This window comes from Lissotriton helveticus, chromosome 4_1 (assembly GCF_964261635.1).
Source record: "Lissotriton helveticus chromosome 4_1, aLisHel1.1, whole genome shotgun sequence".
NCBI lineage: Eukaryota > Metazoa > Chordata > Amphibia > Caudata > Salamandridae > Lissotriton > Lissotriton helveticus.
The window spans coordinates 1,631,677,123-1,631,694,344 of NC_136063.1; the positions used below are offsets into that span (position 1 = coordinate 1,631,677,123).

At 44.3% G+C, this 17,222-nt stretch overlaps 1 protein-coding gene across 4 annotated transcripts in view; it reads right to left on the reverse strand.

The window, feature by feature from the left end:
- Nucleotides 1-17,222, reverse strand: part of GOLGA4 (golgin A4) — a 717,645-nt gene that overhangs the window by 461,167 nt on the left and 239,256 nt on the right. For all 4 annotated transcript variants that reach the window (XM_078688271.1, XM_078688272.1, XM_078688270.1 and 1 more), the window contains one exon: nucleotides 5,413-5,511. In XM_078688271.1, coding sequence (XP_078544397.1) covers nucleotides 5,413-5,511 — 99 coding nt within the window. The remainder of the gene's footprint in view (nucleotides 1-5,412; nucleotides 5,512-17,222) is intronic.

The window sequence follows — 17,222 nt, forward strand, 5'->3', positions numbered from 1 at the left end:
GGAAGAAAGATAATGGTAAAATTGGAGCTGGAGGGAAAGAGGGCGGGAAAGACTGGGAAGAAGCGAAGGGAGAGAAGACGAGACAGGGAGGGAGAACAGTGGCAGAAGCAGCGTCAGTGGAGAGGTGGGGAGAGAGAGAGGCGAAATCACAATATTGCACCCATTTTAAAGTTGATACCGAGAAGAAGGCGAGGCGCTACAGTCACCAAAGCTCTTCTTCATATGTGAAAGAACACACACACGTGCATTTCCATATAGCTTCCGGTTGAGCATAGTGACATGAGTGGACAGGTACTGTCCGGTACTCAGTGCCTGCGACTCTAGAACTCATGAGGGAGAGTACCTTAATTTCTCAGTAGAGGTGTAATATTACATTGAATGGGAGCGTACCAGCACTCCACAAGGCTGGTGGCATGGGAGAGAGGAGTGGCAGAGAGCAGGGGTGGATGGGAAAAGGAAAGTGAATAAAGAGGGGGGAAAAATAAAGAGTCCACGGGAACGGAGAAGAGAGAGATGGTAAGAGAGGAAAATGAGAGAGAGTGGAAGGGCAGTGAAAGAGAGCGAGAGGGGAAGATAGGAAGAAAGATAATGGTAAAATGGGAGCTGGAGGGAAAGAGGGTGGGAAAGACTGGGAAGAAGCGAAGGGAGAGAAGACGAGACAGGAAGGGAGAACAGTGGCAGAAGCATAATTGGAGAGGTGGGGAGAGAGAGAGGGGGTGGAAGGGCGGCACGAGGGAACGCAAGAGAGGGGATGAAAAGAGAAATACTGAAAGGGAATAGGGGGGCAGGAAGGGGAGGAAAGGTAGATGTGGAGCGGAATCGGACCGGAAGTGTGGGGTCCATGGGGAAGATGCTGCGGGGACGATGAAAGGGAGAGACGGGGAGAAGCTGGGAAGGGACCGGAGGGGTGGGAGGGATGGGGTGAGAGGCTGACAGGCGAGAGACGCTGATTCAACCGGGTCTCACCCGGCCGGTCTCACTCCGCGGGTAACAACCTGTGACATAACGGAGGGGAGAAAGAGAAGAGAGAGCGGTGTGAAAAGAGGCAGTGGGGAGGGCAGGGGGGGGCAGGGGAGGACTCGGTGGAGAAGAAGAGAGGGGGTGAGACAGGGAGGGAGAGAGCGAGAAAGATCGCGGAGGGAGGTAGATGGTGAGTGGAAAGAGAGAGGTGATAAAAAATGCAAGCAAAAAGAAGAAAAAAAAAAGAAAAAAGGTGTGCACAAAAAAAGAGAAGTGGCAGCTCTGGGCAACGCGGCCGTGAATAATTAGGGGGGAGTAGAAAAAAAAGTACGGCCGGGAATAGAAATGCCTTCGTTATATATCACAGTATATACACCAAACCCCTCCTTCCTATTACAAACAAATGAGGCAGATTGGCATGGCCAAATCATGTTAGAAAGATAGGAGCCACGATAGGATGGGAGCTTGCCGAGGCAGTCAGAAAAAGCAAAGCTGCAATGAAAGACAAGCATACTTTCTGGTCCGGTAAAGTTCAGTGTCAGATTACACACGACAATGCCACGGGACTATCACTAAAACTGTTTTCATTGTCAACAAGCTCTCGGCATTGCGTGGCGGGAGGGGGCGGGGGGAACGTCGAGTCAAAAAAACAAGTGAAAGCGGGATGTAAGTAGGGGGGAGGAGAAGTCTGGGCAGGCAGGATGACTCAGGGGAGGGGGCGGAGCGGGGCAGAGCGGCATGTGGGTGTGAAGAAGCCGGGCCTTTGAAGTGAAGCTAAGCTTCACTTCAAAGGTGTCGGAGGAATGCGGGCGGCTGTGCACGCGCTTTTAAGCTCAATGCACATGCGCATTGAGCTTAAAAGTCACGGGCACTGCAAGGAATCGCCACGATTCCTTGCAAGTTAGATAAAGAGTCGATGAGCCCCTATAGTCTCGCTTGCTCGATGCGCATGCGCATCGACAGGCGAGACCTAAAAAGGGGGCAAATTGACTATTTTTGACATCAAACTCTTCAACGTTGTTGGGGAGCGACACCTCCTCTTCTGGTGACTGCTGTCCTATGATCTGCCTCTACTGGAGTCATTGGAGCAGGTGTAGGGTTGCCACATTTCCTAGATAAACATATCGCCTGTCTGTTCATGTTGTAAGATTCTGTAAATGCCCGGCCATGTTTCTTAAGTAGAAATTTACAAGAAATGTCTGCATTCATTTTTAGCTTGGGCTTTTTATCTTTATTTACTTTAATTATCAGTCAGGGGTCATAAGAGCAACCGTAGAATACATTTTGAAATGTTTTCTAACATCTACTGTCTGAAGTATGTACTGATAAGAAGAAAAAATAGCAGCTTCAGGTGCTTTTTTTTACAGGCAAACACATTAAAATACCAGTCATGCCAGTATTAAACAGGAGAGGCAACCCTAAGCAGGAGGACGCTCTGGTGGAAGAATTACCTTCCCTATAACCACTTGAAGATCTAGCAGCTCTATCCTGCTGCTTTCCCTGAAGTCTATGCAGCTTGATCTTCTCTTTGTCTTTTAAAGTTCTTATGGAGCGTTTCTGATAGTGTCTGCATGATTCTGGATGATGATTCAGGAAGACAACAAATACAGACACTGTGTGGATCTGTTTGTACCTTCTTTATAACATAGGAAAGGCAAGCGCCTGAACAAGATGACTGCGTGAGCTCTCGGCTCCGCCGAGATCGTCCTCCAGCCCTAATATCCTGATGAGTATCCTGCCCTCCGAGCTCGGATATTGAAGTGGGAAGGTGCGCGGTGCCGACTCTGGCTCTCCAGGGACGTCGGGAGCCGGAGATACGGACAGCACAATCTTGGGCCTGCTCCGGGCCTGAGACCGGGGACTGGAGTCCGGGAGCGACCGCCGTGCAGTTCAACAACAGCGGGGACCTGGACCAGAAGTCGCCGGTCGGGTCCGCCCATCCGTAGAGGACATCGCGAGTGGCGGAGGATAGCTGCTGCTTGGCGAGCTTCGGAGGCCCACGAAACCAGCACAAAGGTGATGGCGGCATAGGTCGGCTGGAAGGCGAAGGACAGAACCAGAGGCGAGCCAGGATTCCCGCCCCTCCACCCCCTACATTTACACCTAGGATGTGGAGACTGCGGGGGGTGCACACATCTGCAGTGGGGCCGGGGGAGCTGAGAGGGCCTTGTTGTGAGCCGGTGTTCCACCTGGGTAGCTTTTGGACATCCTGAGGGGCCACATCGACTGCTCTGAAGTTGGTGCGGGCGGATCAGGAAGATAGTCAAGGAGAGTGAGCAAACACCACCCCCCCGGCTGAGACCTTTGGCGCTGGGACAAAGCCCAGTGCAGAGGAGCGGTGGGGGGGTAGAGGGCGAATCTAGCGCACACTATCCTCGGTGTCCTCGCGGCCGGCTGAAGGGCCCGGGCGGAAACCGACTAACGTCTCCTGCTGCCTCACCTTGGGCTAACACCGGTGCACGCAGAGAGCGGTGCCGACGATGGCAACCAAGCCGGATGGTGAGAGACACTCCTCCAGGGAAGCGAAAGGGCGGAAGCAAGTATAGACCAATAAGTTGGACAGATATACGATGTTGAGGGGTTCCCCATCTGACTTGGGGTCCTCCACTGCAGCGGGGGGGGGGGAGGGGGAGGATTCCTCGGGCCCGGCGACGGAGTTGACGCTACATGATGTCATGGCCGCCATAGACGGGGTCAAATCTTCCCTGGGACAGCAAATGGAGACGCTGGACACTTAGCTGGACACGGTATCAATAGAAGTTATCCTCATACGAGCAGACCTTACCAAAGTAAATGAAAAGGTCAAGTCTCTGGATATCAAGACGGCCAGTCTGGTGGACGACGTGGCAAAATGCACGAGCTCAAATCTTCCCATGAAATGGCTGAGCGTAAGCTGGATGAATATGAAGGAAGGGCTCGGCGAAATAATATCCGCATCTTAGGTGTGCCTGAAAAATCTGACTTGTCTGTTGAAGACCTCATCCTCAAGCATCTCAAGCCCAAAGGGATAGGTACATTTTTCACCATTGAGCGCGCCCACAGGGTCCCAGGGGGAGACAGAGGCCCGGTGCGCCCCCACATCCTATGATTGCAAGGGTCCTGAATTTTAGGGATAGAGACGCTATCCTGCAGGCTGCTAGGACGGAGTGCCCCCTATTCTGCTTCTTTTTGACCTTTATTCTGACTCTTACTGCTCCGTTCTCACCTTTATTTTGCCTCTTGTAGCTCTTTTCCCCGGGGCCGCGAGGAGAATCTCAAGGTCCATGCGGAAGCCGCCATTGCTGCTGCAAAGAGGGAGCTGCTGAAAGGCAGCTCCCTCTATGCAGGAGCAATCCTTTCATCTGCTTCCGAAACAGACGAAACCTACGCTTTTGACGGGAGCTGTCAAACCTCCCTACAAGTCACAGCAAAAAGCTATTTCCCGGGGTTGGGCACCCCGGGACCTAGCAGGAGCCGGCCCTGGGGTTTGGCGGTCCCCAGGGCCATTTTTGGCTCTAGGAGGGGGCTTGGCCCACTTTTTCTGTGAGCAGGGGCCGGGCCCCGGGAGGGGTGGTCCACAAGGCCTCTTCGGTTTCTTTACAGTTCGCCCCGAGGAGGTGGCGTTCTCAGGAAGGTGACGGGAGGAGGGGGCAGCGCAAGTATCAAGTTTGCCCCAGGGAGGTGGTGGTCCCAGAGGCCTCCCAGAATTGTTTACAGTTTGCCCCAGGGAGGTGGCGGTCCACGGTTCTTAAAAGAGCCTCAGGAGGATGGCCCTGTGCAGCCCCCCTGCCCCTAAAGTGCCTAGGGGATCAGGGTATTTCTACGTTGAACCCTTTTAAAAAAAGGTTTTAACGTTTTTATGTGGGACTCAGCTGAAACAGAGTCCCAATATGGCTGCCAACCCTTCCTAGTTGAAGTGTTGGGAGCCAATCACATTTCAGCATGGACACTGTCATAGCCTTGGAGGATCTGCATCTCTATACATGATTTTTTTTTTTTATTTGCTAAAAACTGCTGAACGGATTAACACCAAATAATAAAATGGGTTCTTTCGGGACCAAGAGCTCCCCTTTCTGCCAAATTTGGTGTAATTCAGTCAAGCGGTTCAGGCTCTATTCACAACTAAAATCTCTCTGGGAATTAACATTGGAAACACACATTTATTTGACACCCCTCCCCTCCTTTTTTCTCAGCACCCGCTTGACGGATCGCCCCAAAACTTTCCATGTGCAATAAAAATCACCAGGGAACTTTTTGGGAATATTTCGTGAAGATTCGTCAACTGCCTAAAGATATAGGCAAGTCAAAAAACGCTTTTCCTATGACAACATGGTCCTAACTATAATTACCTACCACTACATAAAGCAGCCAGTCACACACAATACAACTGACCATTTCCCTAAGAACGCAAACTTCCCAAGAGATGTATCACAGGGGAAACATATTGTAAGCACCTTTACAGTATGATATTACCTGTGTCTGCAAAACAGTGATGAGTTGATCTTTCTCTTCTAGAGATGCATCAAACTCCTCCTGAAGATGTTTCTTGGCCTGTTGATCCATTTGTAGTTCCTAAATGATAGTTCCAAAAGTAAAGCTGTTTATAATCTGAAAACCATGAGCTTATCTTCTTAAGAGCATAGAGTACATTAAAACAGTATAGTCAACAAATCAATACATTATTTTATTGCAATCAATATTGTTGTAGACTACTCATCTACAACAGTCATACTCTTGGACAAAGAAACATTTGCCATACCAACCTAGTACATTAGAAATGGATTTAATCAAAGCAGGTTGACAGAATGGAAGATGGTAGAAAAGCTCAGCAGCAGATGTATGCTCATGTTTGATTGATTCTGGATAGATGACAAGTGGACTTTGCTTGCTACATTTGTAAGTGGGATGGGTGACTGCTACAGTTAGTCTTGGGTTTAGTAAAGCTATTTATTATTATAGTGATGTAAAATGTTAGCTACAATGTATTCACTTTAACCAACCTAATAAAATCTATACAAATAGACATGTCTTCAAATTGAAGAGATGGTTACATTAATAAGCTCCTCTAAAAATATTAAAGTGTAAATCAGTTGTAACACTTCACTGTATCCTAAACTGGCTGACCTGCTTGCTGTTTCGAAGAATGGTTTAGCAGTATCCTTCGAGGTTTTTAGCTACTAGGTTTCATCTCCTACAGCTGACGTTAACAAAAAAACAAGATTTCCTGACTAGGCATATACTGACCACTTCGTGGGGCACTGTCGAATGATACATTTTCAAAAGTTCTCCTTTACATTTGATAGATTTACCACAGAGCGAAAACAAAATGGATTGCACAAAGATGCTACGAAAGGCCAAGAGTCATGGAGAGAAAGGTCCACATTGCAGATCTGACCATATGAATTTGGAAGAAAAAAAAAAGGATAGAACCCGATATTTAAGAACCTGGAAAATCTACCCAGTCAAAGTACACTACAGCAACAGTTCTCTTTTTTTGTAGATACCCCACCTCAATAGAATTACCATAGTGATTTCATTTATAATCATTGGCAAAGTTTAAAATGGACCTAAAACATCCTTTTTGCAGATGCTGCATATATCACCTAGTGTGGTGTGTGAAGAAAGGTCTTACTTTGCACTGGGAGTATTGTTGGCCCTTTGATAATTCAAATTCTAGATAGTGGAATGTAAAATACCAAACAACTTATCCTATGATATGTACAACCTTCTCCAAGCCATTTCAGTAACTCGTACTGAACTAGTTCACTAGAACACGCTCATTTCATTAGCCATCAGTAGTAGCCAATGGAGAATGAGGTGGTAGAAAATTGTAATATGCATAAATTAACATTTTCTTTCCTATTCTGAAGAGAAAAACACCTCGACCATCTTTCCCCTCCCCAGTGTCCAACCCAGCCATGTATGATACACTAAATCACGAAGATCAGTGAAATGCCTCAAAATAAAAGTGTATGTTTCAAAAGCACTAAACTGTTGAGCTAGGACGGCTTATCTTGATCATTCATAATTCTCTCCAGTGGATGCAGCCACTTTATAAAAACAATTGTGAACTGCTATTTTGTACTTCCAACCTACCTGATCTATTCCTGTGTTATCGGCTACCTCATCCCCTTTCTTGTATCCTACAACTAACTTCTTTAAATCACCTTAGTTCTGAAACACATGTAAAGTGTAAAATTATCTCAATGTAGGCGACCTCTCAACACAGCAATGACAATCCTGGCAGCCTATGATCTTTCTGTACAATCTTACATTGTAGTCTGTAAGCCACTCTAATTTTCCCCAAAACTCTATTGTGGTTGATTTTCAAATAGATTCTTGAACCCTTGTTGTCTACATCAGCTGGCAAAAGCAAACCCAATATCCTGTTATTCGTCTCCATCGCCAGATTTTCAACGCACTCCATGTTCCCTGTGTTCCTTCAATGTGCAAACGAGTTCAGCCGCATAGTATTAACAACATGAATTATTGAGGGCCTCCCTTTAAGTTTCCATCCTTTATCCAGAGCACATTCTCTATTGCCAATATGCAGAAAAATACTTTTTGAGCCAATGTGAAGGAGATGACCTACAGCATACCTCTGATGGCATAAGCAGAGGTTTGAACCAATATATCTTTTCGTTTTGGGTTCTAGAATGGATACACTAACATTTAATAGTTCTTTTGTTGTATCAACATAACACTCTTTTGTCATGTCATAAAAAATAACGTAACATACCATACCAGATTAGCACAATACAAAGCCAAGTAACATTATACAACACCACTGTCAGTCTCCTTAAGACCATATATATCTTCAGCTACCATCCAAACTTCTGGGACCTATGCAACCCCCTTTTCTAAAAACGTTCCTCCATTCCTTTGAAACACAATTATTAATACCTTGGCATGCAACTTCCTTCAAATTCATAGAGCCCTGCCCACGGCAATCTTTCCTTACTGTCACTGGTGGCTTGAAAATAAGCATCTGTCTCTTGGATCACTATAATTATTCAATCATACAAAGTTGAAGTTCTGCTATTATCTCTGTAGGATTGAATTACAGTGAATATATATACATTTTCTATTGAAACTGGATGGTGAAACAACCTTGCTTCATGGTTTAACATTCTTAAGGTAATTTGTAGTAATCCTTGGGGTAAGGTCTTTTCTCAGGCTATTTACTCTGTAATTTGACTTTGTGATGGAACAATGTTCTTCAAGTTCCTATCAGAAACCATGCTACTGTTTAAGCAGGCATGATTTATTGGAAAATGTTGTGACTAATCCCTATAATAAATAACTGTTATTACTCGAAGCATAATCTTCATGTGAGATTATCCTGCACGACTGGTGAGACGGACTCTGCAACTTTTGAATGATCTTGACTCCTCAATCCTAAAACTCGAAACTGCTGTATTGATATTTCCAAAGGTGTAGCTTTTGTGACTTTTAAAGTTGGTTTGATGATGATGGCAAGTAGGATTTTAGTCTAGGGCGGAAGGAGGACATTAATTTGATCAACCAAAGATATAAACGGAAAGACTCTTTGAATCCCTCTTAAAATGTTGAGATCACAATGTTATATTCATATTCCTGGGTCTACTAAACAGATATATGTAGATATTTCTTATTTAACGTAAAACTATGCAAGGTTTATTGAACTAAATTCTGCATGTACAAAATTTCAACACACCTCTCTGTATTTCAATGTTTTGCTTTTGTGGCTAATACAGATACAACAGTATGCAAATACAAATAGACTTGCTTAAAACAAATCTCAGTAAGAAATTGTAGAAACTGATAATTTCATAAATGCCTTTACAAAATTCTAACAAGTCTTTTTTAATAAAACAAAATGGTATATGTTTTGCCAATATACCTTATATATTTTTGCCTTTTGAGTCAGGTTTACTTACATCATTTTAGGCGCAGACTTGAAAAAAGATTCCTGTGACTGCACAGCTATGGGAACCTTTATTGTGCAATTATATTTGGATAAAGGCATCAAAACGCATGAAAGGGCTTCAGAGTAACTTCTTGCCAAAGGAGCTCCGGGCTTGCAAACCAAATATTGCAGGTGTCAATACAAATATTTTGGCAAATTCAATTCCAGATTAGGACAAATTCAAAACAACCTCACAAATAAAAGCAAAATCATTTTCTCCATCATAAAATAAAAACAATCCTCTACTCACTTTAATTGTGTTCACAACTCATTTCCCAACGTCATTCATGCTCTAGTGCCGTTCTAGCCCTCTACTTCCGCTCATCACTATTCAATTTTTTCTTCCTCTTTCCCAACACACGTCCATTCACTCCTAAGCAGTCTTTGGCATCCAGATCCACTCACCACACCACAGACACGTTCTCACTCTGGATCAACTTCAATGACTGTTTTCTGCTTTTTTTCCAATCTACCACCCCATCTTCACTAGTAGTTCATAAAATTTAAATTAAAACCAGAAGTTGCCATTTTCCATGAAGTCAACACAAACATGCTTTTAAGGTTTAAAATCATACTGAATTTGGAGTGTGCTTCCTTATTTGCCTTTCTGTTCACATCAATCACTCCATCAAAAATATGAACGTTTCCTCCTTTCAGCCTACCTTTAATGCAGTTATTAGGTCTCGCCAGCAACAGTGAATGTGCTGCATGTGCTCTCGCTTGGAAAAGATATTGTATACACCAAGGGGCTTGCAGTCCACCCATTGCTTAACATTCTTTGGCTTCATTGTCACGGTTTTCTAATTTGCCAGCATGTGCTGTCCTCACTTCCTCTTCTTTCAGCTGGAGCATGGAGCAAGTACTGTTTGCTTCAGCTTGATTGCTGTCCTTCCGCTGATAGAGCTGTGATTGAAGTAATACTTGTATTTTTTCTTTGTCTCTGGTGTCTTTGTTGAACCTCTTGCAGTTTTTGTACCTATGTTTTACTGTGCCACAAAAGAAGCCCTTTTATCCTTTCTGGATGTTAATTGTGAAAACAGATGTTCAATGCTTGCAAAAACATTTTCACTAAGACATGGACATAGGTGCAATTGAGTTCTTTATGTGATAGAATATTTTGCTAAATGTATTTTTTTTTCTTTTTCATGCATGTAGAGATAAAATGATTTGCTCAGAATACAACAGGCGGAATGAGTAGTACTCCCAGTGGCATAAGCGAGTGACAGAGGACTGCTCCACTCTATGCTCTCCATCTCCCTGAAAGTTCTGAGATGGCGTTGGACTATGTCCCATACTAGCGTGAGGTTGCCAAGCTTTGCTATTACTTGTTCTTTAACTTCAAGTGCATTAAAAGGTGATTCCACTTTGGATGTTACAACATACTGTTGTTGGTCCATCCCCCATTGGCTGCGATTAAAGAATGAATCTCAAAAAATGCATCTCCTCAGTTATGTTTTCTGCTTCAGGTACCCTAAAAGAAATATATGTCACCCCTCTAATGAAAAAAAGTTGTATACATATCTTTATCCGTGTTAATTAGTACCCTGTAATAAATCCCCTTTTTTAGGTTGATCCTGAGTCAGCGCGCATGCGCTGTTCTGTGAGACTTGTTGTTGTGGAGTATGTAAGAGAAGGCCCACCCACTCTCCACACATATTTTTCATTGGCTTGTGTTAATGTCCTTCGTAAAAGCTGGCTTGTGTTGTTAGGGTTGTTAGTCGCTCCTTGGTACTACCTTGTCTGTTTTTGTAAACACCCATGGCGACTGACCCCTTTACTTCAGTTGCGACATTGCAGGACTTATTTAGTTTGTAAGCACTCTTTTCTTTAATGGATTTCTGCTACTGCGGGCATGGCGTGCTTTTCCCGCCATGCCGACTTTCACTTTCAAGCAGCCCGGGACAATGGCGGGCGAGTTCTCGCATTAACATGAGTTTGAGCTATTGCCATTGTAAATGACAATAGCTTAAACTCTCGTAAATGCAAGATCTATTGTATTGCAAATGCTTGTTTTGTCTGAAACTGTAGTCACTTAGCGCCCAGACCTACGAAGCATTGTTTCAGCAAAAAAGACTAATAATAAAGAAATGTATGAACATCATAACAATTAGTATGGCGCTTAGTATCACCGTTTTTGTCACTTGTTGTCACTGTAAATGAAATTACAAGTGCTACTATTGCTCAACGTATTAATATACTATATTTATGTGTTTTTCTACAGCACAACCTGGCTCCAAGGGAAGGGGAGGGCTGGGGGGGTCAGAGGTCTATGCGACGGCTGTCCAAGGAAACTAAAGAGAGAGCGACCCCGTGCACCAGGCGGCTCTAAGCAGTGTAGGAAACACATTTGTATAAAGGTAGACTCCTTCTAAAGCGCTTAGTGCACACCGCAGATGTGTTCCTGTGTGACAGGGGGTAATAGGTGAATGAATGACCCTGGTGGAATGTGCACATGAGTACAAATGTTCTCAAAAAGACGGAGGCTGCCCTCTAACTATGAAAAGTTGAGACTTGCTGCCCTCTAACTATGTAAAGTTGAGACTTGCTGGCAAGCCCCTGCTGCCGGCTCCGCATTTCACCACGTGGAATTGCCATATGTTAGCAAGCTGCTTTTGCACTTGTAATCTTGCCCTTGAAAAGACCAGTTTATGGTAATGGGGAGGGGATATACCCCGCCCCCCACCCCCATTCCCCTGCTGCAGTTCTGGTTGTGAGCTCAGCCCGCCATTTGCCAGCGCCCTGAAGCGGTCCCTCTGGGAAGAGGGTGGGGGGAATGCTGCAAGGTACACTGATGGTTCCCCCTTGAATTATGGCTATCCCTTTCCTACAGGTGCTCCCAAGAAGATAAGGTCTTAGGCCCTTATTATGGGTGGCCTCTGAATACCAATTTGGGTGCAAACTGGAGCCTGCACTCAAGCTAATATTACAGGCAGTGCACTCCTTTTGTGTGCAATATTACTTCATGCACAATTGCCCTAGATTGTACTGGGGTCAAATTCACTCGATCAGAAATAGAGGAGGTTGTTCCCAGTAAATGTCCCAGACTTTGGGAATGTGCCTGCCAAAATAGGTGTAGAAAGACCAAATTTCAGTGTTGTCCCCATTCTATAAGGCATAGCGTAGAACACTGCAGATATTCCATATTCCCAAAATAAAGATACCTGTGGTGTTGGTAATTCTGAGTGCCGAAGTATTGAACCAGTATGAGCCGAATATTTGCAGTGTGGATCTCGGTGCCCATTAAGGTGAGGAAAAACTATTGAATTCACCTGGGATTTCAGCCTGAAGAGTACACAGGTGCGTTGACCCCCTAAACAAAAAGAAAGACTTGCTTCCACACCATAATCAAAGACTGTAATAGCGTTTTTAAGAAGGCAGTGAATGCCTATGCCATAGAACATCATCGCAATATTAGTGCATGCTGTTATTGGGAAAAGAGGTAGCCAGAGCTCATAGAGCATGTAAGTTAGGAGACACCAGGACTAAGATATTAGTGCATACCTCAAGTCAGTGTACAGATGCATATTGGGGATTCTTGTTTCAATGACAGTGCATGATGCAAATTAAAATATGTGCTCTTAAAGAGCTTTGTTAGTCTCCGAAATTCACAATATTGTTGGTGGGATGGAACTGGAAATCTCAATCGAAAAGCATTGCAAGAGATTTGTGCATGACTCAGTACGGAGCTAGAAAAGCATTGTGACAACCAGCGCTACAACGCCATGCAATTGGTAGAATGTGAGCTACACAGACCCAGGGACACAATTCTGCACTCAGGAATGAGGTGCTTTGTGAAAGGGCCTAGCTTTTATTGTGAGAGCTCTGTGGGTGTGCAGTGAGGACTGGAATCCTTGCGGAAGGGGATTGGTGCATTTCTCAGGGACAGCACTGCAAGGAGTAGCTTCAGGTGAAAGTGCCTTGGGAGTGTTTTGGACAGCAGAGTGCAGTTTTGGGTAAAGATGCATTGTGAGAGCTCTGCTGATGTCTCATTATTTGGATAGTGGCGAATGATGCGGCCTGGAACAGCACTGCAGGGAGCAGATCAGGATAAAGATGTGAGAGTTGGTCTGTGGACAGCAATAGCTTCACACATATGGGGGGAGATCTGTGGACGGGGTGGATCAGCTCCACATCCAGTCGTGGTCTGTGGAGAGTGGTAGCTCCAAACATAGAGGGGTCTGTGGGCAGTGACAGCTCTACACAAGGGGGTAGCAGTGTGTGGACTGTATTCGTCCCACATATAATGGAGGTCTGTAGGGTGTGCTAGGTCCACACACTGGGGCTGTGGATAGTGCCAACTGTACTTTACACAAGGGTAGAGCTGCTCCAAACCATAGGGCAGTCTGTGGACAGTGGTAGCTGCATGCAGATGGAGAAGGTCTATGAACAGCAATAGTTCAGCTCAACAACCACGTGGTCTGTTAACTGCGTTAGTTCAACACAAAGGAGGTCTGTAGGCTGTGATAGCTCCACACCTGGGGGTGGTCGTTTTTGGATACTGCCTGCTTCACTTTACACACCGAGGTGGTATGTGGACAGCAGTAGATCAGCTCCAGCATGTACATGAAGAAGGTTCTGTTGACAGAAGTAGTTCAGCTCTACAGCCTGTAAATGGGGTAAATCAGCACAGGGATGGTCTGTGGACTTTGCTAGTTCCATGTATAACCACATAAAGAAGCTCTTTAGACTGTGGTAGCTTCACACTTAGTGGCTGATCTGTGGATAGTGCCAGCTGTGCTTTATAATTGAAGGTGGTTTGTGGACAGGGGTAGATCAGTTGCACAAACAGATCGTCTGTGGCCTCTAGGTAGCACCACTCCCAGCGGTGGTCCTTAGATTTTCCTTGTTTCACATATCACATAGAGGGGTTCTGCAGACAGAAGTAGGTCTAAACCTTGGGTTGTGGGGGTGCGGGCAGAGGTTGGTGAGCTGTACACATCACTCAGGAGATCAGATTGTTATCGAAGTATGACTTCAGATGTACTCTGCTGGGCTCCAGAGCTCTCTTCTCCCAGCTCCTCCACACTTCCTCAGGGTGACCTTGGTCTATCAGGCTGAGGAAAGCTCTTTCAAATACACATTTGGCAGGTTCCCGAGGGGTTCCTACAGAGACACTAGAGGCTCTCTCTTTGTAATCACTTCTTTCACACTAACACACCTGTTGCTCTATGTCTTCTCTCTTCTACTAGTATTCTTTCCTCTCTCTCTTGTGTGTCATAGTCTCAATTGTGTTGTATTCGTAGATCTAGAGCCCACTCTCACACCCACACACACACACTTAGCTGCTTTTAGGTCAAGCCTAGAGGCAGCACACATAGGCTGGTCTGCAAGGCATGCTGTATTGGAGAATGCACTTGACGCCCCACCCACTCTCCATCCATATTTGTAATTGGCTTGTGTCACTGTCTTCCGTAAATGCTGGCTTCTGATTCGTAAATAGGCTTGTTAGTTACTCCTTGGTACCACCTTGTCTGCATTTGTTACCTCCCATAACGACTGGACCTTTTACTTGGCTTGTTACACTTGCGTAATAAGTTGGTGAGCACTATTTAGTTTATTGTCTAATGGAGACAAATGGTGGCTGCTTCTTGTATTTGCAGTGCGCCAACACAGGACAATGGCAGCCGCTTTTCGTACGGATTGCTATGCCATTCTAAATTTTAAAAGTCGCTGTCACCTACCTCCACAGCACTCACGGTACAATGGCGACGGTTTATAAAAAAAAATTACTTTTAAGGTGAACGCTGCGTCAGGTCCAGGGACACAGCACTTACTTTCAGCTTTTTTTTTTTTTTTTTAATAATCTTGAATGTTGAGCACAGCGCCTGCTTCAGGCACACCGCACTCGGTTTCTTTTTTTTATTTTATTTTTTACTTTCATGGTGAGAGCGGCTCCCGCTTTACTGAAACCGTGCTCTGCAATACAATAGGCCTCGCTTTTGCAAAACTTTGACCTACTGGTCAAAGTTTGGCAAAAGCCTTTTAATATTATAAAAGGCATTACCATTTACAATGCCAACAGCTCAAAATCTCGTAACTGCAAGACCTATTGCATTGTAAATGTCTGTTTTAAAGTTTCCACTGAGGAGAATAGACACCCAGGTGAATGGCAGTCTGGGTTTAGCTTAACTACATTCACAAAAACAGCTTTGATTGATCACAAAAACAATCTTATAAAAATGTTGGTGCTGTGCATCTGCTGAAATCCGAGAGCCCAAACCATGATATTCAGATTGACAGGCTTTGGGGTATAAAGGGAGTGAAGGACATGCATGCCGTTTTCTTCTACCAAAAGACACAGTTATAGTGTGACAATGGCACTTGGCGTCTCTGGTCTGTAAACCTTAATATTTATATGACTGCACTAAGCCAGCTTTCACAAGCATGGTGATGACATGCAAGTATTTCTTTTTTAGCTTACTAGCTGTGTCTGGGACCTATCTTGGATTGGGTACGGTGTATTGCAGGATCAACAAAATGAGATACCCTCCAACTAAATGAGTCAATAGCTTGAAAACAGAATCATTGATCTCAAGTACACACTACAATACAGAGAGGAGCTCTAGCTGAGTAGCAGTGCATGCCCATCCACAACATTAATAATCTGATTCAACAGCAAGTCAGTTATTTTATTTAATCAACCTATGTCCATAGAGCCCAAGATCAATCAAGAAGTTATACAGTACACCAACTACCTTCTCGAAACAGCATCAACCTTTAATCTTACAAGAATGCTGTGTGGTGATAGCCCATCACTAGAACCAAAATAAATGATAGCAGTTCTCTGTGCAGTGGTAAAGCCTTCAACTTCCACAATACTGGCAAGCAGCACTGTAACCATCACATTACGGGTAAAGACCAACACAGTTGCACTGGCTTACACTGGAGGCATGCATCGGCTTGAAAGTTCCAACAATGCTTCATAAACCTAAATCTGGACATGCCCAACTGACACGGAATCCTTTCCTTTATGCATTTATTTGACAGATATATCTGCTTTATTGTTCCTCTATGTGGGAGAGTGTTTCTACGTGGCTTCTGATATGATTTGCTTAACTTGCTGTTGGCGGTACAATTACCAGACAATCTGCTTTGTGATTCTAATATAGAGGATCCTTAGTTGTGTGAATCATTAAGCATGGGCATTCAGTGATATGGGATGATTTGAGCAACATTTGCATTTGTCATGAGACCAAAAGAAAAAATATCTCATATTACATGAAAGGAAAGAAATTGGCATGGGTATAGTAGTAGGGAGGTCAACCTAAGCTACTGTTTGAATGGTTGGCAATAAGCACTCAGGTTATCCAATTGTTTCAATGTCCATTGTGTGGTCAATGTCCTCACACTTTTGTATTGATGCAGGTGGAGGTTACTGTTCCTCTTTCATTTGCTTGGCATTTGCTTTCACCTAATTTTGTTTGGAATCATCGCATCCAAACGCAAGTAAATTTCATCACAACAGTAAATAGGATCAGAAATCAGTAAAATCGTTCTTATTTTAACCATAATTTATTTCAAAATCTGCTAAAGAACAGTAGGTTTAAACAATCGGACTCTTCTGTGATACAAGACATCACTTTGAGTTTGCAGCAGTCAATTGCCTTTTGTCTTCCTTGGCCATTAGAAGCACTGTTCTGTAGTGGCTGGGTTTCCTGACTCCTCCAGTCGACCATCCTCTCCTCCATAGCCTCTACTCACTCTTTGTGGGGTTTTTCACTCTATTGTCAGTCCCAATCACTAGCACTGCTTCCTTTTGGTTGTGTGCTACAGTGGTGAATAAAGTCCTCATCTGTTACCAAAATCTGCTGCATATTTAGCCAAAATGGGATTACTCTGGCATCTCAGAAACCACCCTTGCAGCAAGGATGTGTGGGAGGGATGTAATACATTTTACTCCACAGGATATGGTATCTTTGGCACTATGGGTGGCATTGGTCACTAAGCCTCATGCAAAGAAAGGGACTGGCCAACCAAGCCTCTCACACAAGATAACTAAAACAGAATAGAGTCTAATTTTGCATGAAAAAAGGCATGATAAGGGGCTCTAAACAGAATAACCATTGTAACCAAACTCGACGTCTGTGAATGTAATGTTAGAGGAAATCAAATCCATCGCATTTCCACGTTTTCGTTAGAGGCAGTAATCCACCATTCAGAGACTTGGTTGTAGGAATGGTCCAATCCAATATATGCTTAGTGATCCCACCAGGTTTCAATATAATTAGGGAGTGGAGGATGGCACGCAGTTACTTTTAGAGATATTTGCTTAATTCAACAGGTTGTATTGTATTGTATTGCAATTGTTATTTGTAAAGCGCCTTATCACATACAG